General features: G+C 51.7%; 1 protein-coding gene across 1 annotated transcript in view; it reads right to left on the reverse strand.

Moving 5' to 3' along the window:
* Nucleotides 1–22660, reverse strand: part of ACO2 (aconitase 2, mitochondrial) — a 65339-nt gene that overhangs the window by 4037 nt on the left and 38642 nt on the right. Inside the window, exons 3-11 of the mRNA XM_006890082.1 lie at nt 15445–15703; nt 12160–12252; nt 7762–7920; nt 7454–7604; nt 6704–6808; nt 5749–5840; nt 4349–4454; nt 2748–2979; nt 2156–2267 (exon numbers count right to left, since the gene is read on the reverse strand). Coding sequence (XP_006890144.1) covers nt 2156–2267; nt 2748–2979; nt 4349–4454; nt 5749–5840; nt 6704–6808; nt 7454–7604; nt 7762–7920; nt 12160–12252; nt 15445–15703 — 1309 coding nt within the window. The remainder of the gene's footprint in view (nt 1–2155; nt 2268–2747; nt 2980–4348; nt 4455–5748; nt 5841–6703; nt 6809–7453; nt 7605–7761; nt 7921–12159; nt 12253–15444; nt 15704–22660) is intronic.

Raw genomic sequence — 22660 nt, forward strand, 5'->3', positions numbered from 1 at the left:
AGCTCCCCGAGGGAGAGAATAATTTAAAAGTGATATATGACAGGGTATTATGGTTATCACTAGAGTCCAGAATTAAGGTTGCATAGTGGAGTGTACTCGGGGCGGTGGGAAGGGTGCAGGGGGTTTGTGTACCAAAGAAGGAATTTTTCGTTTTGCTTTTCAAAGAGAGGAGTGAACTGGGGCGGGGGGGTACGGAGGGGAAGGCTGGGCAGGGAGAAAAGTGCAACAGTGAATGAATAGAAATCCAAAATCTCTACAGTGTTCATTAAAATTAATAAAATAAAATTTAAACCCCCCCAAAAGAAAACCAACCTAACCTCGTCCAGAGGTTTCAAATCATGTGAAAACAAGCTCCCACTGACCATTCTGAAAGAGGCGGTACAAGGTCACAGAGAGAAAAATGCAGAATCATTTCAACAAGCCAGGCACACAGGTCAGATGGGGACTGGGAGACCACCGGGACTAAGAACACCCTCCGCCATCCTCGGGCCTCAAATGGAATTCACCCTGTGGTTCAATTTTCAACCAAAATAGACGCGTCTACAAGGTGAGCAGAAACAACACTAAGGAGAAAGGTGTGCCTTGAACTATGGACCAGATCAGTGCCAATCTGATCAGCAAGGCTGCCCAAGAGAAAAATTCAGATGCCAGAGGGAAAGAGGGAGCGTACTGGAAACATGGAATGCGTGACCTTAAACAGGGATTTCAGTGAATGGCCAGAAGCAAAATGAGTACAATCTGCTAAATGATAAACGATGCTCTCTAAACCTTCACCCAAACCAAAATCATGCACGCATACACAGAGCAAGAGGGGAAAAAACATTCACGGGAACACATTATTATACAGGGTCTTAAACATAAAAGATGGCGTCATCTCAGTCATCTTAAAAAATACAAATCAAATTCTAATTTTTGAACCATGTCTAGATCAGAAGACACTACCCTAACTGTTTCTGACAATCAGAGGTGGTGCAGAGTGAGGCAGCCTGTGGCCAACACAGTCAACTCATTGGCAAACAGTTTTGGGGGCAGCACTGTTTGTAGCTACAAGAATAAAACCCACCACAATGCCCATCGAGTATGTAACCATCAAGTGGGCCTATTGGGGATTCTCGATAAAATGGAGTTCCTCAAATTATTTATAAGGAATGATGTGAGTTTGAAGACTTAAGGGGTGCCTGGTTGAGGCCAGGGTCTTTTTCAGTCATTTGCTATGTTGCTGAGAGCTGGCCCGTGAGTAAGGATGACAGGAGAATTGATGCCTTTGAGCTGTGGTGCTGGAGACTCCATGAACATCTCATGGACAAAGAACAAACAGATCTGTCCTGGAGAAGGGGCAGCCAGAGTGCTCCATGGAGGTAAGGACGGTGAAGCTTCATCTCACATACTCTGGGCGTGTCACTAGGAGAAGCTCTTCCTTGGAGAGGGACATCATGCTCAGAAAGGAGGAGGGTCAGCAAAAGGGGAAGACCCCCAGCCAGGTGGATGGACACAGTGACTGCAGCAGTGGACTCGAGTATGCTGGCGGTGGTGAGGATGGCACAGGAGAGGGCAGGCTTCACATCTTCTGTTCAGAGTCACTGTACTGAACGGCACCCAACAACCACCGAGAAACGGAATGCCAGGTCAAAACAACAAAACGGTGCAGCACTGCTGAGGGACAATGGCCAACGATGGAGGGTCACACAGGACCCACCACAGCAGTAATGACAAATCTGTGTGTAACAAAGTGAGGAGAAAGGGACGGGGTAGGGAATAAATGCGATGCTGTGTTTAAAGAAGAAAGGCCAATCAGCAGAGGGCGGCCACGTGCCAGCTGTGACTGGCAGAACCCTGACTCGTGCTGGTTACAGTCACCAGGGCCCCAGGCTCAATTTTTAACGGACTTTGGAATGTCTTCTCCTGAAACAAATCCCAGCAATGAGCTCAGCCAAGTCACCACCCTTCTCTTCCCCAGAGAACCTCAGGCTCACGTGAAGGCTCTGAGCTCCAGGTTCTTCTCCTTTAACTGTACTAGAGAAACACCCCATGATGGGGGAGACCAGGAGGAAACACCCAGGAAGCAGGCCTGTGGGGTCAGAAGCTCCAGCCCCGAGTCCTCTGCCGGTGCCTCTGGCTGGGTGCGGCCCCAGCTCTCGCCTGCAGGGAGCCTCACCTCGGGGGAAGTGACGAAGGCGTGGGTCTCGGGGTTGGCGTCGTTCCGGCCTGTGAAGTTCCTGTTGTAGGAGGTGACGATGGTGTTCTTCTCCCCCTTCTTGATGTCTTTTCTGCCAGGTCAGAGGGGACCCGGTGAGGGCTGTCCGGGCCTGCCCTCCCAGCTCACCCAAGTCTCATGCTGAACTCCCGAGGGGAGATTCAAGGATGTGAATCAACAGCCTCCTTCCTGGGACTCAGATACAGAGCAGGGGACCCGCCAGGCCCAGCGAGGCAGGTGTGAGGCTACGTGGTGGAAAGACCTGCCCAGGGCGAGGTTCTCAACCCGGGCCCCTCCTCCTCTCCCTAAGCCGTCACTTTGAGAGGTTCCGTGCGAGTCCCCAGCGGCCTGACTGGGCCAGGACTCTCAGCTTTCCCCCTGCTGGTCCAGCTCCGACCATGCAGCCACTCAGCACCCCTCCATCAGCCCATCCTTCAAGTCATGCCTTGGGGAACTTTCCAGCGTGCACTAACCCCTGACGCTGGGGTCCTGGGTTTGAGTCTCTCCTCTCCATCCCAGTATCACGTTCCTCCTGCCAAACAGCACCCCTCACCTGTCCCACTGGCCAATGCAGGGGCCGCAGGCGTTAGCCAGGACGATGCCGCCCACATCCCGCAGGGTCTGCGCATAGCCGTCCCGTTCGATGGTGGCGCGGATCTGCTCAGAGCCCGGCGTGATGGTGAACTGGGACTTGCACTTGAGCCCGTGGGCCAGTGCCTGCTTGGCCACCGCTGCCGAGCGCCCCATGTCCTCGTAACTCGAGTTGGTGCAGCTGCCAATCAGACCTGGGGCAGAGGTCAGCAGAGTCAGAGGTCAGCAGGAGAGTGTGACCAGAGGTCTCCCCCTGGACCTCAGACGAGCCAGAACTGCCATAAGAGTCCACCAAGTGTGCTGGGTCAGTGGTCACTTTTAGTAGAGAAAAGCTGATGGCACCTACACACCCAACATCCAGGGACATTGGTTAACCAGACGTGACTGACAGCGTGCAGACAGCACGCCCTGTGTCCGCAAAGCTGTCTCAGAGCAAGTGCAACCTGGGAACTACTCCTTGGAGGCAAGGACGGTGAAAGCTGGCCCTGCGTACTCTGGGCATGTTGTTGGGTCCTGAGGAGACACCATGCCATCCCAGTGGAGACAGGAAGCCCCTCAGCGAGGCGGACTGACACAGTGACTGAACAGTGGGCTCGAGCGTGTCAGAGATGAAGCGGGTCCAGGACAGAACAGGGTTCAGGCTCCTTGGTCAGAGGGTCTCTAGGAGTCGCAGTTGACTCAGTGGCACCTAACAACAACAATCACTAGCTTGTAAAACTCCAAGGTGAGTGTGTGTCCACTCCAGAGGGCTCTAGAGACAGGGCCACCCTCACCACAGGCAGGGCTCGGTGGGACTATGACTATGTGCTTCTCGTCTGCCTGGAGCACCCTCTGACTTTTCACTGTTTACTGAACGGGCGAGGAGGGGAAGAAAAGGTCTTAAAACGTTTAGCAAATGCTCGCAATGGTAACACACAGACTAACAGCAGAACAAAGGAGATGGCCTCTTCAAAAGGTGACCAATTAATGAAACAGTTCATATTTTAAAAACTAGCTTGTCAAAGTTACAGTCTCCCCTCAATTCAGTCTTTTTTTCTCAAATTATCAAAACACTAAAGCTTTGTTTTTTAAATACTAAAACTTTCTTAAATATATTTTAACTTTAACTACTAAGTATGAACACTTATTTTGTCAAGACATTATACAAAATTTTCTCACATATTAATCATTCTCTTCTCCTAAAAGGTTTTAGTATGGCTATGATCCCATTTTACAGATGGGGAACACTGGCATAGGGAGGTGAAGTGAGTTGCTCAAGGGCACAAAGCCTCCTGACGTGGAAGAAAACTGGATGAGTGAAGATGTAAAGTGAAGCCTGGTTGTGACTACATGTTCGGAGGCGATGTCTGTGTGATGTGAACGCGACAAGAGCCACGCGCTCCTGGAGCCTGTCCTGGGATCAGTAGGATTTCTAACCCTTCTTGTTGGCTAATTCCACACTGAACATTCATTTCTTTGACACTAAGGAAAAACCCTAAGACAGTCATGAAGCAAACACTCTCAGCTCTGCCTTGGAAGGACCTCCAGTCGGCACAGCTGTCGACCGGGATTGGAGGTGCTCACCCACTCGGATGTCCAGGGGCCACCCCTCCTTCTCGGCCACTTTGCCCACTTCTGCCACCGGGTGGGCCAGGTCGGGGGTGAAGGGTCCGTTGATGTGTGGTTTCAGCTGAGGAGACAGAGAGCGTGCATGAGAGCCTGCGTGGGGAGCAAGGCCTGCCTGGGCCCCATGCCCAAGTCCCTGCAGAGGTCCCGGGGTCAAGTCCTGCTCCCAGGCCTCAGCCTGCGTCTGGAAGCTCCGCGCTCCCTGCAGATGCTGTGCAGGGCAGCGTGGGAAAACTGTCTCACTGCCCGGTGAGAAGGGAGGCGTCAAGGTCACAGAGCTCAGTCAAGGTCCCGTCAAGGTCACAGAGCTCAGGGATGTCAGTGGCACGGAGGGTGCCACCACAGCCTCGTCCTAGCTCTACTGTCTCCTGCCCACACAGCCTGAGGAAGCTTTACAGAGATTCACTAAAATAAGCAGCTCAAACCCAGACACACTGCTGTCAAGTGTATTGTTCCGACTCACAGCGACCCTACAGGACGGAGCTGTTCTGTTTCGGAACTGACTCACAGCTGGGCCTCCAGTGGATTCTCAGAAGCTGTAACCCTCATGAGAGGAGATTGCTCATCATTCTCACTCAGACCAGCTAGTGGATCTGAACCCAGTACCTTTGGGTTGGCAGCTCAATTCCTTACAATTTAGCCACCAGAGCTCCCTTCACGATGAAGAACTTCTCCCACTGTAGAACGACGGGTTTGAACAGTCAACCTCTCACTCAGTAGCTGAGTGCTGTATCATGATGCCCCAGGGCTGTTGGATAGACTCATACTTAGGAGTAAACATGAAGCATTGAGCTAGTGCCTGACACACACCAAGTGCTCAATAAATGTCAGCAGTTACCACGTCGTGAGTCAACGTCCTGAATCCCCTCAGCGCCTCATGCTTGACAGATGACGAAGCGTGGGCTGCAGGGGTTAAGCAGCAGAGCTGAGAGGTGAACATGTGCTTGAACGCGTGCTTCAGGGCCCAAGGCCTCCACATCGCTGTGCCCTGCTGCCTCGCTTCCAGTGTTCCGAGGCCAGCTCTGGTCTGCAGACCTCAGAGGCTCCAACCCTGCTCAGCCCTCCATGCAGCTAACGAGCTCTGACACCAACGCCAACCCAGCAGCAAAGTGTGGGTTTTGCTGGGTTCCGGGGGACAGATGGACTGTCTCTGAGGCAGAAGCCTCCACCTGCCCCAAGCACAGCTCCAGTCCAGCCTGCTTCAGGGGGCGGTTTGCAGGAACAAGGGCACCAAAGGCCCAGGAGCCTGCTGGCTGTGACCCTCCCACTGCTTCTGAAGACCAGTGGCCATGAGGAACGTCCAGTGGGGCCTGAACTCCCACCCTCTGAAATTCCTTGAACCTAACTCCCTTCCTTACCTCATTGAGGTTAATTTCAATCACTTGGTCATAATGGCAGCCAGGGTCGGGTACCAAGTGATCCTTGAATTCCTCGGCTAAGTTGGCAATGTCTGAAATCAATGAGGGAGGAGGGGGCTGATGCACGTGGAACAGAGAATGATCCTGAGTCCGTCCGTCCATCCATCTGTCCACTACCTGGCACTCACCAGAAGCCAGACCTGGGCACTGACAGGGCAAAGGAACAAAACAGCACAGAGCACTGTCCTGCCCCAAGGAGCTCACAAATCTAGTGGAGGAGCTGAAACAGGAATGCGGGGACCCGGAGCACACCCCCCAGGAGGTCAGAGGTGGAGAAGGCTTCCTGGGGCTGTGCAGAGTAAATTTTGGAGAAGTTACTCAATTTAGAAAGGGAGGGGTAGGGCCTTGCAGAGAAGAATGCAGGTGCTCAAGGGTCAAAAGTAAAGGGACAGGCTCCCCTGGGCCCCAGCTCTGGCTTCACCCCAAGGCCCGACTTGCCTGTCCACAGCCGACAACTCCTCCCAAAAGCCCCGCTTCCAGCACTGAGCCTCACAGACACTCAGAACCTGCTGGGGAGGAAGCCTGGCGCTGCAACCTCCTGGGGAGGGTGAGGAGGGAGGCTGGGCCCTGATTCAGTGTCTCTTCCTTCCCTGCTACAGCCGGATTATAAAGCAGATCGGATCATTTCTGAAGCTCCCGATAGGGGCACACGGTTATAAACCAAGGAACACCCACTACCCAGTCATCCTACAGGTCAAACTCTAATTCAGCCCTGAGGCAGGGACATCTCAAACTCGGGCAGACAGCTACGCAGGAAGTCACACGCAGAGCTTAGCACACACCAACGGTGGCCTCTCGCAGACATCAGCTGAGGGGTCAACGTGCTTGCTCAGAGGGACCTTGAAGAAGTGCACGTAGCACCTGTGGCAGCCCCACCTCTACCCTGTTGGCTCACCTGCCCTGCCGGTCTTGCTCAGGTATTTCTTCATCCTGTGGCTGTAAGGGAACACTGAGGTGGTGGCCCCAATTTCTGCGCCCATGTTGCAAATTGTCGCCATGCCTGCAGGGAAACAGAGGCTGTTGGGGCTGAGCAGCTGGGCAGGGACCCCCGGGCCTGCAGGGGAAGCGTGTCCCAGGGCTGCCATGGGCAGAAGGCTAGGCTCGGAGCCACTGAACAGAGGCCTCAGAGGCTCAATTCAATGGGTTCCTAAGCGGCTTCTGGGAATAGCAGCTCTGTGGAGCCTGAACCCCTCTGAGATGTGTCCCATGTCCTTGGGTGTTTGACAGCCAGACAGCAATACCAGGCCACCAGGAGCTATGGAGAGTGAAGAGCTCGCTCCTTGGTCTTGGACACTAAGTGGTCTGGGATTTCCACTCCAGGGGAATAAGGGAGGCTCCACCACCAGCCGAGAAAGCTGAGTCCCCATCCCACCCCACCTCCCTTCTTTCTGATCATCCAAGGAGGCTCAGGGCCCTGGGCACCAGGAGTCCTCGCTCGGCCCAGTGTGTGGCCACGGGGAGGTCACCTGCTCTTCCTGAGATGTCATCTGTCCAAGGTGGGCCAATGCCATCTCCCCTCTACTGCTAAGTCTGTGACTGGATTTCCAAGGCAGATGGCAAGTCTGGCCCAAACCCCACTGCTGAACAGACCACCCAGGGAAGGCCCTGAGTGCGCCCACAGGCCGGGCAGGTGAGCTGCCCTCACCAGTGCAGGAGATGGAGTCGACGCCAGGCCCGTGGTACTCCACGATGGCGCCCGTGCCACCTTTCACCGTCAGGACGCCCGCCACCTTCAGGATCACATCTTTGGGGGAGGTCCAGCCAGAGAGCGAGCCTGTCAGCTTCACACCAATCACCTAAGCGGAAGGACAGGACCGCGATGACAGGTCTGAGCCGACCTCGCTCAACCAGGAGGCCCAGGAGCTCGCTCTCGTTCCTGCTGACGGGCCCACCCTCCCAAGTCCTCTGGGTCTCAGACTACCGTCACTCATGTGACCACAAGCCCTTCCTCACCTTGGGGCACTTCAGTTCCCAGGGGATTCCAGCCATGACGTCCACAGCATCGGCTCCCCCGACCCCAATGCAGATGCCCCCAAGACCTCCACCATTGGGGGTGTGGGAGTCAGTGCCGATCAGAAGAACGCCAGGGTACGCATAGTTTTCCAGAATGATCTAGGGGGAGAAACCCAAAATCAACATCTTAAGCTAAGATTCCCCCAATTGAGCCTGAGGCTACTAAGGCCGAAAGGGATTGGCCAGAAAACAACCCCCAGGGACACAGGGCCCCAAGGGACACAGGGCCCAGCAGGGTGGTCCATTTAAGACAGGGCAGCTCCAGCATGGCCAGGAAGAGCCTGAGGCCCCGAGGATGGACTTGGGCCATGACTCCCTGACACTTCCTGCCTACAGGGGCTGACCTGTAAAATGCCTCCATGGGCCTCAGCTCCCTCACCTGGTGCCAAAGCACCTGCACCACCTCGACCCAGGATCACAGTAAGAACCGGATGAACTGGGAAGGGAGGCTGTCCCGTGACGGGCCCAGGGACTAGGGTGAGCTGCCAGACACTCCTAGGACACGCTGGGCTGCCTCCTGTGGCGGCCTGGGCAGGGTCTAAGGTGGCACCACTGGGTTCTCACTAGAGACAATTCTTTCAGGAACTGCTCCGGCCACCACCAGGGATCCTGACGAGTGTGGCTCCCAGTGGGGACACTGGTTATGAGGCTGTCCACTGTTGGCTGAAGTGACTCGTTCAAGGGGGTCCAAGTGAGATGCGTGGCACAGCCCACATTGAAAGCCACACCCCTCTGGCCCTGAGCCCACCTCTTTCCACCTCACACACTGCCTTGGACCCTTTAAGACTGAGGGGAATGGAAAGGGGCACAGTCACCTTAACTGTCAAGCTCTGTCTTGGGGTGCACCTCCTAAACTGGCCATGGCAGAATCAAGAGAAAGCAGTTCTGGGAAAATCCAGGGGGGCCTCCACCACACCAGTGAGGGTACCTTCTAGCCCAGGCAGCTGGCACTGACCAGGAAGACGAGCTCATGGAGAGCAGACAGGAAGCCAGGGGTAGGACAGATCCCGATTCACTTTCTCAGTGGCTTTGCTATTTCACAGGAAGGCAGGTTATGATATGCCCCTCACAGAGGCATGCCTTCCAGCTGGGAAGAGGCTGACTGGAGGTCATTCTCCCCAAACCTCTGGTAACAAAGGCAGGGAAGGCACAGGGTCAGCTACCCAGGTGTGGCCCTGCCTAGCACCTGGGCTGCAGCAGGGACATTTCTGAGGCTGGGGACACTGGGAGAAGCTCCAGGCTAGGCGGCCTTGAGCTCGCTCCACCACCTATGAACTGTGGGTCTCTGAGCAAGCCACATCCGGCTCCAGAGCTCAGCATCCTCTCTCATATAAGAGAGGCAGCAGTGTCCCCTCGCAGCACTGTGACGACTCAGCACGGCCACGTCTATTTACTCAGCACGCAACAGAGCTCAGGACAGAGAGGAAGGCAGTACTTTTATACGTCTGTACCTTTACTATTACTCAGCAAGAGTTTCATCTGCAATTCTGCCTTTTATCTTTCAGAATGAACAGGAGAAGGCAAGATGTGAAGAGCTCTGAGCTGTGCTTTGTGATTCTCACTCCGCGAACTGTGTTCCGTGACCTTGTGCTCTTTGGATTTGTTCTTTGTGACCTTGAGTGTCTGTGAACTGTGATCGGTAACTCTGTGCTTCTGTGGATTTGTGCTCTGCGACTTTACACTATGAACCTGTGCCCTGTGACGTTCTGTGAACTTCTGTGAACCCAGGGCCTCTGCATCCAGCCAGGGCCTCTCTCAAGGGTATGCAGAACACAGGAAGGCCTGGGTCCTTCCCTAGCAGTACACAGCTGCTGGAAAGACCAGGCCAACATACAGGAAACTGAGTAACTGTTAACCAAGTCACTTCTCCTGCCTTCCACTGTCTCAGCCATATGCCAAGATGAAAGTCTAGTTATCTGACACTTCTCATGGTCGGATCCATGAAGACCAGCCATGAAATCAATAAGGGGCTTGGGCAAGACACAGGCGCATAGACTGCAGACAGCACTGCCCAGGGATCAGTGGGCTGTGGCAGTGCTTTGCCTCAAAAGACTCCTCACCATCAAGTGGGAGCTGAGCTTTCTGCAAGGTTTCAGACTTTAAATCACACAGAAGCAACTGCCCATCTCTTTCCTGTGAAGCAATTAGTAGATTCCAATCACAGAGAGGCACCATCTTTCCACTGAGGAATCATCAGTCCAAAAGATACGGCTGGGTGTTGAGGGTGATGGGAGAGTGGGTTTCAAGGCACGAGGAACATCTCAAATGTAAAACTGGAAGCCCAGCCGTCCTGCACAAGGAAGACCTACTCTGCACCAATCCACTCAGGCCAGTGAGGAAGAAATGAGTCCCAGGCCCATCTGCATAGTGCAGATGGTCCCAGGGAAGCACTGGGTACCTGGTGGGGTCTCTCACTGAGGAGCAGCTGAAGAGGGGGGCCCAGCACTGTACACGGGAGGCAGGGGCCTCACACCTGAGATGATGAGGATGGGACCTGCCAGGCAGGCTGGGGACAGGGCATGCGAGGTGGAGCGGGGATGCGGGGCAGGGGCAGGTCTGTTTTGGACACTGAGGGGTGGAGTGCCCTGACAGGAGGCGGCGAGAGAAAGCTGAGGCTGGCTGCACGGCACCCAGATGGCTGAGGTTTCTGTGTACTGATCAGGCTGCTGGATAGTCGGGGGCCGCCACTCAGACCCAGATGATGGCAGGGTGCTTGGGAGGCCTGGTCACTGAGCCGATGTAGAATGGACGGGACACGTTCATGACAACAGGCCAGGCTGGTCCCAGCAGCCTCCCTAGTCTGCCATCGGCTTTCTGGTCCCCCACATAGCTGCGGCCTACCACCCAGGCAGCCCCTCCTGGTGAAGACAGAGGTCTGAAAGGGCACAGCAGTGATGCCTGGGCTCTGGTTTCTGAGTGGGGTACACTGGGCACGGGGTGGGTCAGGTTACAGACTGACTCAGCTCATGCTGAAGGAGGCCTGGGCTGGGTGGGGAGCAGGGCACCTTGGAAGGAGCAAAGGTAGGTTTTCACAGATGGACACACACGGCGCTGCATGCCCTGTATCTCTTCAGTGGTCCTCAAAGTGCCCCTGGGGAAAGATAAGCGCCCACGTCCCCAGAACACATGCATACACTCACCCTCACAGGAATCAGTCAGGAAAGGAGCCCCAGGCTGACGTGGCCAGGTCTCCTGCGGTGCCCCATCCTACACAGTGAATGCAGTGAGGGGCTGAAGGAGAGGTGTGCCACGTGCAGTGTTGGGGAACCTTGCAGGGGGCGGGCAGTAAGGGCCGTGGGCAGAGGCACTGGCTGCAGGCCAGCCTATCTAGGTGCATGCCAAGGTCTGGGTGTCTCTAGCCAAGTGGACTTCTCTATGCCTCAGTTTCTTTATCTGTAAGGTGTAGATACCGAAGGTCCCTATCTCATAGTGTTGCAGTGACTGCTAAGTGAGTATTTTTAAGGTGCTCAGTATAGTGCCTGACACATGTATGTGCTTATCAAATTATTCATGAGCTATTGTTACCACAGACTTGAAAAGGCAAGTTCAAGTGAAGAAAGCCAGTCTGAGAAGCTGATAGACTGTAAGATTCCCACTATATGACATTCCAGAAAGGGCAAAACTATAGGCAGTAAGCAGATCAATGCTTCTGGGGTTTGGTGGTGGGGCAGGCGGGTGAGGAAGGGAGACGGGCATTTTAAGGTCAGCAAAACTCCCGGGCATGATACAGCGATGGCGGACACATGACACTGGGCATTTGCTAAAATCCTCAGGACTCTATGACACATACAGTTAGCCCAAATGTCCACTTGGACTTTATTTCATAATAACTTATACTAGTTCAGCAGATATAACAAATATGCCCTGGAATTCAAGATGCTAGCAGAAACAGTGTAGGAGGGGTACCTATGGGAACTGTCTCTTTTCTGCTTCATTTCTCTGTAAACCTAAAAATGCTGCTGAAATAGTCTATTTACAATGGGAATGCAGAACATATTAAAAAATTCATTCTAAATGCAAGTATTCCACAGGATAGAATATTCCTCAGTTGTAAGGAGAAATGAAGGCCTGCTGTACATCACATGGATGAACTTTGAAGCCAATACTGAGAAATAAGATAGTAGTTGCAAAACTAAGAAGTTAGCTGAATTTTCTGCAAGGAATTGTGGACATTTAAAGAATGACTTCAAAGAAGGAAGAGTTCAAGAGCTCAATGAATTCATCAATCGGCCCAGTTTCCGGAGCCTAGAGCAGCCCTCGGGCAGCGACAGAAAGTGCTTTCTGCTCACCTGAGCCTAGGCCCTGCTCCCTGGCAAAGGAGAGTGACCCCCAACTCACCTGGTGAATGATCCCTGATCCAGGCCTCCAAAAACCCACACCATACTTGGCACCTGCCGTTGCCAGGAAATTATACACTTCCTGGTTTATGTCCTGTTGAGACAATCGATAACGACAGCATCAGTAACCTGGCTTGCATCAGGCTCACCCTTGTTCTGGCCCTCCTCCCCCACCCCCCCTGTGACTCTGATATGCTGGCACTGAGGACAGGTCTGTTTCTGAAGAACTAAAAATACTCCCCAAAGGGCTTGGATGGTGGCCTGCAGGCTCAGCTGGAGGGAGGGGAGAAGGGCAAGACAGCAGAGCTGGCCCAGCTCAGGGACACCGGGTGACGGAAGCGCTCCACTCTGTGTATCTGTAGGAGGAGCTGGCCTGAAGGCCCTCGTGACAGTCAAAGTCCTTCAGATGAGACCGCCAGGGAGGACTGCTCTGTGCAGACATGTGGCCGGGACACAGTGCTGAGGCGGGGGACAGCTGGTTTGCTGTGTCCCACCTGAACCTGGAGGACTCAGCTGTAATAACACTGCCCTTCACAGAATGCCCATCAGGCAATGGGTGCCAGGCTGAACATCCCCACACCCCACCAGCAGGGGAAGTCTGGTGATCAAGCCCACTGTAGGTGCAAAACACGAGGCAAGAGCTGGAGACCATAGAGCTCCACAGCGCAGCCAGGGTTTGACGACAAAGCCAAACCTGAACCCACTGACATCAAGTCATCCACCTTAAGCGATGCCACAGGACAGAGCAGAACCGCCCCAGGGTTTCTGAGGGGAAGCTGTTACGAAGCAGACTGCCTCAGCTTACTCCCAGGGGTTCAAACTGCTAACGTTTTTGGTCAGCAGCTTGATGTTTTAACTCTTACACCACAGGTCTGTTCAATCCTGCCAACTACATTTTAATATAAACCAGAACAATTGCCCTTCTGAGGTGGAGGAAATGAGATCCACCAAGGAAAGCACCTGGTCTGGTGTCTGGCACCAGGGCTTGGTTATAGTGTGAGGACCCCAAATAAAGACACCCCAACAGCCCACTGCTTTCCAGAGAGCCAAACCGACGGAAGAGCTGCGCCCACCCTGCCATCAGCCATGACCAGAGGCAGCTTCAGGAGGTGGGAAGGCTGCGCAGCACCACAGACATGTGGCCAGGGATCCCCAAGAAGCTAGGAAATGTCCCTGGAGAAGTGTAACCCCTGTGACAGGAGGAAGGGGACTCAGCTGGACTGCCAGATTTCCAAAGGAGGCACCAGCAATGAGGCCTGCCAACACCGCGGCTGGAGAGCTGGGTCCCTCAAATTCTAGTCTCACCATGCAATCCCGAGGACCCATGTGAGTTCCCCAAGTGAATAAATAATGGACAGAACGAGGGACCTGCATAGATGACTTAACCCAGCGCCGTCACAGATACACCCGGAAGCTGGGACCCCGAGACCAGAGAGAAGGGCAGGCTTTCCAACTATTGGTTAACACGCTTCCTAGTCATTTACCCATAGCCCTTATGGAATTGGTACTCAGGACAGGTGGGCAGACACACATGTCTGTGGGTGTGAGGAGAAGAGGGGGCCCTAGCAGTGGTGGGCTCACCGGGTGGCCCTTCACAGTTGTATGTAAATCTGACTACATCCCTCCCTGACTTAAGACTTCCCCATGACTTCTCAGCTCCCATAGCCCTCAGTGGACGGAGCCCCAGAAACCCACCTCCAGCACCTCACCTCACACTCTGACACACACAGGTAGTCCAGGCTGTAAGAGCTTCAATTTCTTCCTGCTTCGAAGCCTTTACAATCACTATTCTGCCTAAAATGTTCTTCCCGCAGTTAACACTGACTCATCTGTTTAGATCTCAGCTTATGCATCACCTCCTCAGAGAAGCCTTCCTTTTCCCCCCAGTTAGACACCAGGCTCCAGGCTACTCCCCCACAGCATGGCCTTGTCCCCCAGCAGCACATACAGTGATTCTGAATGTGTACGTTCAGCGCCTCCCCCTATGAGGCTCCTTGAGTTCCATGGGGGCAGGGGTCTTGATTCATCCCCACTGAATTCTCAGGTCCTGGGGTCAAGCCTGGCACACACCAAGTGCTCTGTAAGGACTTGCTGAATGACTGAGCGAACGATTCTCACCCTTGGAAGGAAGTGACTGAGTGGATGCTGACCCTCCAACCGAGGGGAGAGCCAAGCGCTCCCACTGTGTCCTCAGGACTGAGGAACCCAGGTCATGTCCAGGTCCTTGTACCACAGGGACTCCTGTGACACTGGCACCACCATCACCACAAGGTGGGAGTGCTGCAGGCAGGCAGGGCTCCCCTCCAGCCGAGGAGGAAGGAACCACCTTGCACCAGGACACCGCGAGCGGGCAGACGGCTGGGTGAGAATGCCACCCTGAGCGGTTCCCATGGACCAGAGGCTCTGCCCTGGACTGGCCTGGGGGCCAGAGCTCACTCAGTCCCAGGCCCTGCTCTGTGCCAGTGTAGGTCCTGCCAGCATTCAGTTCCTGCCAGCAGCCCCCCGTGAGGGCTGTGGAGATCTGCTTCTGCCAGGAGGCGGCACACTAAAGGCAGCACCCAAGGCCAGTCTAGGGGCAGGATCAGGTTTCTCAGGAAGGGTGGGGGGACACCCCAGGGGCCCCAGTGTCCCGTCTATCTAGTTGAGTAAACTTCATCAAAGCAAGCCTCCAGAGGAGGTCAAGTAGCAAGAGCATGGGGGTCAGGGTCAGAGGTTAGCTTTAATCCTGCCCTGTGCTTGTGTGACCCGGTGAGAAGGGCCCTGTGCATCCCAAATTCATAACCAGTGACCCGTTCTGGCCCACTTTCTGAGAGCCCTCGATCCGAGGGGGGGGACAGGACCGTCTGCACTGAAACACGCTGCCTGCGCAGAGGGACCTTTACTCTCCTTGACTCAGTGACCGGCAGTGCCTATCATTCTCCTAAGACAAGAGAAACACCTCCAGAGTGAGACGATTAAGAACGGTTTTGTTTCTTTATTCTTGTTCCATATTTTTTAATGTTTTCTCAAGGAGCAAATGGGACTTGCTGGATCAGAAAAGAACAGTAATTGTTTTTTTTAAAGACTGACTCTGGTGGCCCAGTGGTAAGAAACAGCACTGCAATCCCAAAGGCCTACGGTTCACATGCACCAGCTGCGCCCATATGATTTACAGCCTCTCAAAACCCACTGGCGGATCAGCTATGAGTTGGTTCCAACTTCAACACAACAACCACCCAAAGCACCTGGCAGAACCTGGAGGCCATGCCTGGGTGGGCTCCCCTCCCAGCCCCCAGCCCCTGCTCACCTTGGCTCGCCGCAGGTCTTTCTCGCCCCCAAGCTGGGCCTCGATCAGGTGGTCACAGTGGATGGTGGATGGCACCGCCACCTTGGGCAGCCCGCTGCTGATGAACTGCAGCATGGCCATCTGGGCGGTGGCGTCCTGCATGGCCACACGGTCCGGCCGCAGCCGGAGGTAGGTCTTGCCTCGCTCAATCTCCTGGTTGGCCGGGTCATCAAGGTGGCCGTAGACTATCTTCTCTGAGAGGGTGAGCGGCCGGTTCAGCCTGGGAAGAGAGGCATTGCTCACAGCTCAGTCTCCGTCTCTGTGCCAACAAAGGGCAAGAGCGGACAGGGAGGGATCCTGTGTCCGAGGACTGCATGTCTGGGTGGGGAGGACGATGGTCCTGGTCACTGCAATATGCTCAGCACTTGTTAGTCTCTCAAAACCAAGTGACTGACAACATGGCAGAGGGTGGCTAGGATGCGTTATCTGAGGGTATCTGCCTTTCTCTCCGGCACATTACCTGCTATCATCTAGTGAGTACCAAGTCACTGAATTCTCACTGCATCCTTGTCATCGATGGAAATCGAGGGCCAGCAGAGGCTCTGCAGTGGTGTCACCAGGGCCAGGGGCCTCACCCTGGTGCGTCTGCGCCCCCAGCCTCTCCCGGGCGCCTCAGCCCCCCAGGACACAGAGTGCACATCCGCTCCGCAAAGCCCATCACCTCACGTGCTGCAGCCTCATCGCTCAGGCAAGTGAAGGCAGCAGAGTAAAGCTTTTCAATTGTCCCTCCTTATCCTATTACACAAGGTGAGGTGTGAGTGTTAGGCCGCAGGAACCCAGCTGCTCACTGGCCTTACACCTGGAGACCCCACTGCCCTGGAGCACCTGGCCCTCCCGTCCTCACCAGGCCAAAATACACATCCATGCCTGGTACTTGGAGAGTCTTTGCCAGGACACAGCCAGTGCCACCTCTGTACTAAGGTCTGGCCTCCCCCATTAAGACAGAGCTCAGGGCAGCTCAGGGCAGGTCAGCTCTCTAAGACTCAGCCTCTAACAGGCAGCACAAAGCTCTCTGAGAGTCCCTGCTGCTGCTGCTGAAGCCGCCCCTCAGAAGAGCCTCACGTCAGGACATCCTCCCCTTCAGAACAGCCTCGCCTCAGATCAGCCTCCCCTCAAGACAGCAGCCTCCCCGCTATTCTCAAAGCTGCTGCTTAAGTGAGGCTCCTGGGAAGGACCAGAGCTCTTCTCACCCCACCAGGCCAGGCCCTAATGTTCAGGAGCAAGAACAACAGTCTCAAGGAGCGCTGGGCTAGACCTGATCCTCTCACCAACCCTGCAGGCAGTCAGGGCTGAGAATGCCCTATGCAGGAGCCTGGCCACCAAGTGCCAGACCTCAGGCTTAAATGTGCTTCATTGTTTTAAGAACAATTTTATTGCCATACTATCACCTAGGATACAATGAACTACACCTATTTCAGTTTGAAGTTTTACCATATATATGCACACCTGTGAAAACACTTCTTACTCCTAACAGTTTCCTGTGCCCTCTCCTAAGCCCCCTCAGCTATCCTCATCCTCCAGCAGCCACTGAGTGGCTTTCTATTATTACAGTTTTAGTTCCCTAGCTCAGCACAGTCTTGAGTATTCTGATTTACTTAAGTCTCTCTCATTTGATTCTCACAGCACAACTGCAAAGCTAGTTAAGTAACAGAGCTAGAAGGCAAGGGGCCAGGGAGGGAGGCCCTGCTTTCTGTGCTCTTCACAGGACACCGTCTCGTGTGGCACGTGGGAACTCAGAACAGGGCCAGACTGGAGGCGGAAGTGATGGGAAAACGTAATGTGTGGCTAATTACCTCTATGAAAAGTCACTTCACTGTCATGAGACCAAAAGGAATGGATGGTGACTGAATCACATTCCTCAACATTTCAACTGAAGATTCGATAGGAGAATCCTGATCAAAAGGGCAGGATGCAGAACAGAGTTTCAAATTTTCACAGAACCCAGATTTGTTAGTGTTATGGCGGCTGGACAAACCTCTGAAACTACTATCCTGAGATAATCTTTAAGCTTTATCTCTTGAAGATTTTGTGACTGATTTGCTTATGAAATTTCTTCTCTTGAGTAATTCTTAACTAGGAAAGAATGCCTGCTTTGAGCACTGTGCGTTTAAAGAATAATAATGAGCAACAGCCATTTGAAGGATAAGCGTAAGGGAAGTGGGTTTCCACGACAGGAGAGGAAAATCCCAGAGAAGGGAGTGAGACTGGATGCCCGATGCTGAGACTGTTGTCAGCATCAGTGAGCAGTACACGAGCTACTGGTGAATGGGCACGTGTTCTGCTGTGCCTATTACCAGCAGAAAAAACCACTACCCAGCCTGGCTTGAGGGGCATGTCAAAACTGTTCAAATGGTGTATGTTCTGCTGAGTGTACATTCTCAACAACAAAATAAAACAACTGAAAAAGACTGTTATCTAGACCATGTTTCACTGCTCAGATCAAGCGCCTCAGAAGAGAAAAACTGCCTAAGAGTTTAAAACCCAACAGCTGGACAACAATGCCTGAAGCTGCAGGAGAAAAATCTGACAATGACAAAACCTGCACTGAGGTCATCTGGGCATCTTCTTAAAGATTAACAAGAAAACAACACCAAAGGACTCCTCTGGCCATCTGTTCCTCTGCTTCACAGGACATCAGCAATCCAGCTACCAGGAAGAGAATCTAGATGCCTCTCCAATTACCAGCACAGGGTGAGAATGGCATTCTCCAGCAAGTCCCCTGTCCTTCAGAAACGTCTGAAGCCCACTGTCATCCAACAGGGGCCTTTAAAAATCGTCTCTTTCTGCGGAAACCTCTCAACAATGACACCGCTGAGGCTTCAGGTCTGAGCCTTCCTAGTTGGAGTGGTTTTGTGAGCTGCAGGATACACGATGACATTTCTGGCTCCTACCTGTCAGCCAGACACCAGAAATCTTCATCTTCCTACTCCCAGGTGGTCTTTATGTGTCTTTTGAGTTGCCAGCGACTCACAGCAACTCTCTGCGGAATAGTTCAGAACCCTGCCCCATCCTGACCCACTCTGTGTCAGATAAACCCACCCCATTATCTCAGTTACTGTGTCAATCCATCTAATTCTGGTCTTCCTCTCCTGCACTGTACCTCCACCCTTTCAAGCATGATGTCCTTCTCCAAGGACTGGTCCCTCCTGGTAACATGCCCAAAGTATGTGAGACAGAGTTTCCAAATCCTTGCCTTCCAGTGGTTTCTCTCTCTCTCCAGGACAGAACTGTTTGTTCTTCTGGGAATCCACGGTATGTTCAACACACTTCTCCAGCACCACAACTCAAAGGCATTGATTCTTCGTCTGTCATCCTTATCACTGGTCAGCTTTCTGATGCATAGCAAGTAAATGCAAAGACCATGGCCTTGATCAGGCATACCTTAGTCTCTAGACTGACACTGTTGCTATTTAGTACTCTGGAGAGGTCCTGAAAATGGATTTTTCTACTGTAATTCATTTTTAGAGACAGAATACATCCCTGATGTACACTCTTTTCGATTCTGAACCATGCAGTGTCTCCTTGTTCTGTTCTGACGACTGCCTCCTGATCCATATGTAGGTCTCACATAAGCACAATCAAATGTTCTGGGATTCCCATTCTTCTCAGAGCTAGCCAGTTTGTTGTGAGCCACACAGTCAAATGCCTTTGCATAGTCAGTGAAATACAGACATTCCTCCGGTTCTCTCTGCCTTCTGCCAAGATCCATCTAATATTAGCTATGATATGATATCATATCATATCCCTAGTACCATGGCCTCTTCTAAACCCAGCCTGAACTTCTGGCAGTTCTCTGTCAATGTACTGTTCCACTCGTTTTTGGATCATTTTCAGCAGAATCTTGCTTGCATGTGATATTAATGATATTCTTCGATAATTTCCACACTCTGTCAGGTCACTTTTCGTTGGAATGGGAACAAATATCGATCTCTTCCAGTCAGTTGGCCAAGTGACTGTCCTCCAGATTTTTGGCACAACTTAGTGAGCACATCTAGGGCAGCATCTGTTTGTTGAAATATGTCAATTGGTATGACGTCAATTCCTGGAGCCTTGTTTTTTGCCAATTCTTTCAGAGCAGTTTGAACTTCTTCTTTCATCACCACAGGCTATTGCTCATACCTTTATTTCATGAAATTCTGTGTCAGCCAATTCCATCTGGTACAGTGACTCTATACTACTTCCATCTTCTAATGTTTCTTGGATCATTTAATATTCTGCCCAAAGCATCCTTAAGCAACTCATGGCTTGAATTCGCTTTTCAATTCCTTCAGCTTAAGAAATGCTGTGCAAGTTCGGCCCTTTTGGTTTTCTGACTCCAGCTCTTTGCACGTTTCATTACAATACTTTGCTTTGTCTTCCCGAGCAGCCCTTTGAAATCTTCTGTTCAGCTCCTTAATTTCTTCCCTTTGCTTTGGCTTCTCAGTGCATTTCAGTGTATATGCAGAACAGATCATCTGGAAGGCTGAACTGTATGAGGAGGAATGTGGCATCAGGTTGAAGAAGATTCCACAACCTGTGTTATGCAGATGACACAATCCTGCTTGCTGAAACTGAGGAGGACCTAAAGCACTTGCAGCAGAAGATCAAGGACTGTAGTCTTCAATATGGACTAAAGCTGCTCAACACCAAAAAAACAAAGATTCTTACCTCTGAACTGATTGGCAGCATCATGATAGATGGTGAAGAGATTGAGATTGTTAACAACTTTATTTGCTTGGCTCCATAATCAACACTCTTTGTACCAGCAACCAGGAAATCAAGAGATGAATTACACTGGGAAAGCCGGCTGTCAGGGACCTCTCCAGAGTACCGAAGAACAATAACATCAGTGTGGCGACTAAGGTGCACTTCATCCAGACCATAGTCTTTGTAACTGCTTGCTATGTGTCAGAGAGCTGGACAACAGAAAGAGAACTGATGCCTTTGAAGAGCTGAGGTGCTGGAGAAGAGTGCTGAATATAGTATGGACTGCCAGGAGAACAAACAGGTTAATCCTAGAGAAGGTGAAGCCAGCCTCCTCTTGGAGGCAAGGATTCTAAGGCTTCGTCTGACAAAGTCTGGCCATGTTGCAAGGAGGGACTGGTTCCCTGGAGAGGGACATGACACATTTGGAAGGGTGGAAGAATGGAGAAAGGCAGACCATTGATGAGATGGATTGACACAGTGATTAGGGTAATGAGGGTAGGTGTGTCAGAAGCAGTAAAGTTGGCACAGGACAGAGCAGGTTTCAGGGCTATTGTACATAGGATCATAAGTTACTCTACGGCACATAACAACAATAATTTCCTGACTGCTGGTGCAAAGGGTGTTGACTATGGAACCGAGTAAGCGAAAATTGTTAACAATCTCAATCTCTTCTCCATCTATCATGGTGCTGCCAATTGGCCCAGTGGTGAGAATCTTTGTTTTCCTGACACTGAACTTCTTCAGTCCATGTTGGAGATTGCTATCTTTGACCTTCTGTGGCAAATGCTTCAGGTCTTCCTCAGTAAGCAAGGTTGTGTCATCTACATATCGCAGGTTGCTGTTTAATCTTCCTCCAAACCTAATACCACATTCCTCCTCATGAAAGTCCAACCTCCTGAATAATCTTTTTTGCATATAGATTAAAAAGGTATGGAGAAAGGACACATCTCTAATGCACTTCTTGAGTTTGAATCATTCCATTTCCTTGCTCTGTTTTAATGACTTTCCTAGTCCAAGTATAAATTTCACCTGAGTACAATCAGGTGGTAATGGGATTCCCATTCTTCTCAAGGTTAGCCAGAATTTGTTGTGATCCACAGTCAAAAGCCTTTGCATAATCAATGACACACAGATGGACATCCCCCCTGATACTCTTTGCTTTTAGCCAAGATCCGTTTGACATTGGCTATGATGTGCCCCCAGTTAGGATCACCAAAAAAGTCTCTGTTCTTACGAGCCATCAAGTCAACTATGATTCTCAGGAACCTGAAGAACCACAGATCTAACCTTGTGCTGTCTGGAGCCAACTGCATCAGGGTCTTTGACACATCTGCCCCCATTTCTACAGTGACTGTGCCAACCCATCTCATCCAAGGTCTTCCTCTCCAGTGCTGGTCCTCTATCCTTCCAAGCATGATGTCTTTCTCCAAGGACAGTCCCTTCTGGCAACATGCCCAATGCTGACACAAACGGGCAAGGGAGTTTCAAAATCCTTGTCTCCAAGGAACAACATAGTTTCCCTTTTTCAGGATAGACATGCTTGTTCTCTTGGCGGTTCATGGTATGTTTAATACTCTTCTCCAGCATCACAACTCAAAGGCATCAATTCTTCCTCTATCATCTTTAGTCACTGTTCAGCTCTTAGATGCATAGTAAGCAACTGAGAAAACCAGGGCCTTGATCACGGGTACCTTAGTTGCTAGAGTGACATCATTGCTCTTTAGCAATCTGAAGAGGTTCTTGAGATTAATTTTCCCACTGGAACTCATCTTCTGATTTCCTGACTGCTCAAGCCAAGGGTGTTGATAGTGGATCCAAGCAAGATGAAATTGTTAACAACCTCAATCTTTTCTCCATCTATCAGCATCTATGATGCTGCCTATTTTCCCAGTGGTGAGAATCTCAGTTTTCTTGTTATTGAGATGCAAGCCTCTAGACAATGACAAATGTCCCCTGGGGAACAAAGCTGAGCACTAGCCAGCCTAGTCCCACTTGAGAATCACCCTTCTATAATAATATAAATTAACATATTGTTACGTGCTGTCAAATCAATTCTGACTCAAAGTGACCCCAAATGAGAGGGCAGAAGTACTCCCTGGTTCCCTAGGCTGTTCTATTGATTTTTTTAAATTATTATTAAATTTTATTAGTTTTAATGAACATTTACAGAGATTTTGGGTTTTCATTCATTCATTGTTGCGCTGTTAGGCTGTTCTATTTTTAAGAGCAGACTACAAGGTCTCTTCTCCCACGGAGCAGCGTGGAACCATCAACCTTTGGGTTAGTTGTCAAGAGCTTAATCGCTATGAGCACTAGGCTCTATGTCCCTTCACTAAACTATCTGGAAATTCGGCAAGTTACTTGGCCTTTCTAGTAAATGTTTTATTTAGGATAGACAAGTAATCTGCGTGTGTTCTGTTGTGCATAGGGTTTTCAGAGGCCTGCTATTTCAGAAGTGGGTGGCCAATCCTTCTTCCTAGTCTGTCTTAAT

Source organism: Elephantulus edwardii, unplaced genomic scaffold (assembly GCF_000299155.1).
Source record: "Elephantulus edwardii isolate Elephantulus edwardi_28Jun2011 unplaced genomic scaffold, EleEdw1.0 scaffold00086, whole genome shotgun sequence".
Lineage (NCBI taxonomy): Eukaryota > Metazoa > Chordata > Mammalia > Macroscelidea > Macroscelididae > Elephantulus > Elephantulus edwardii.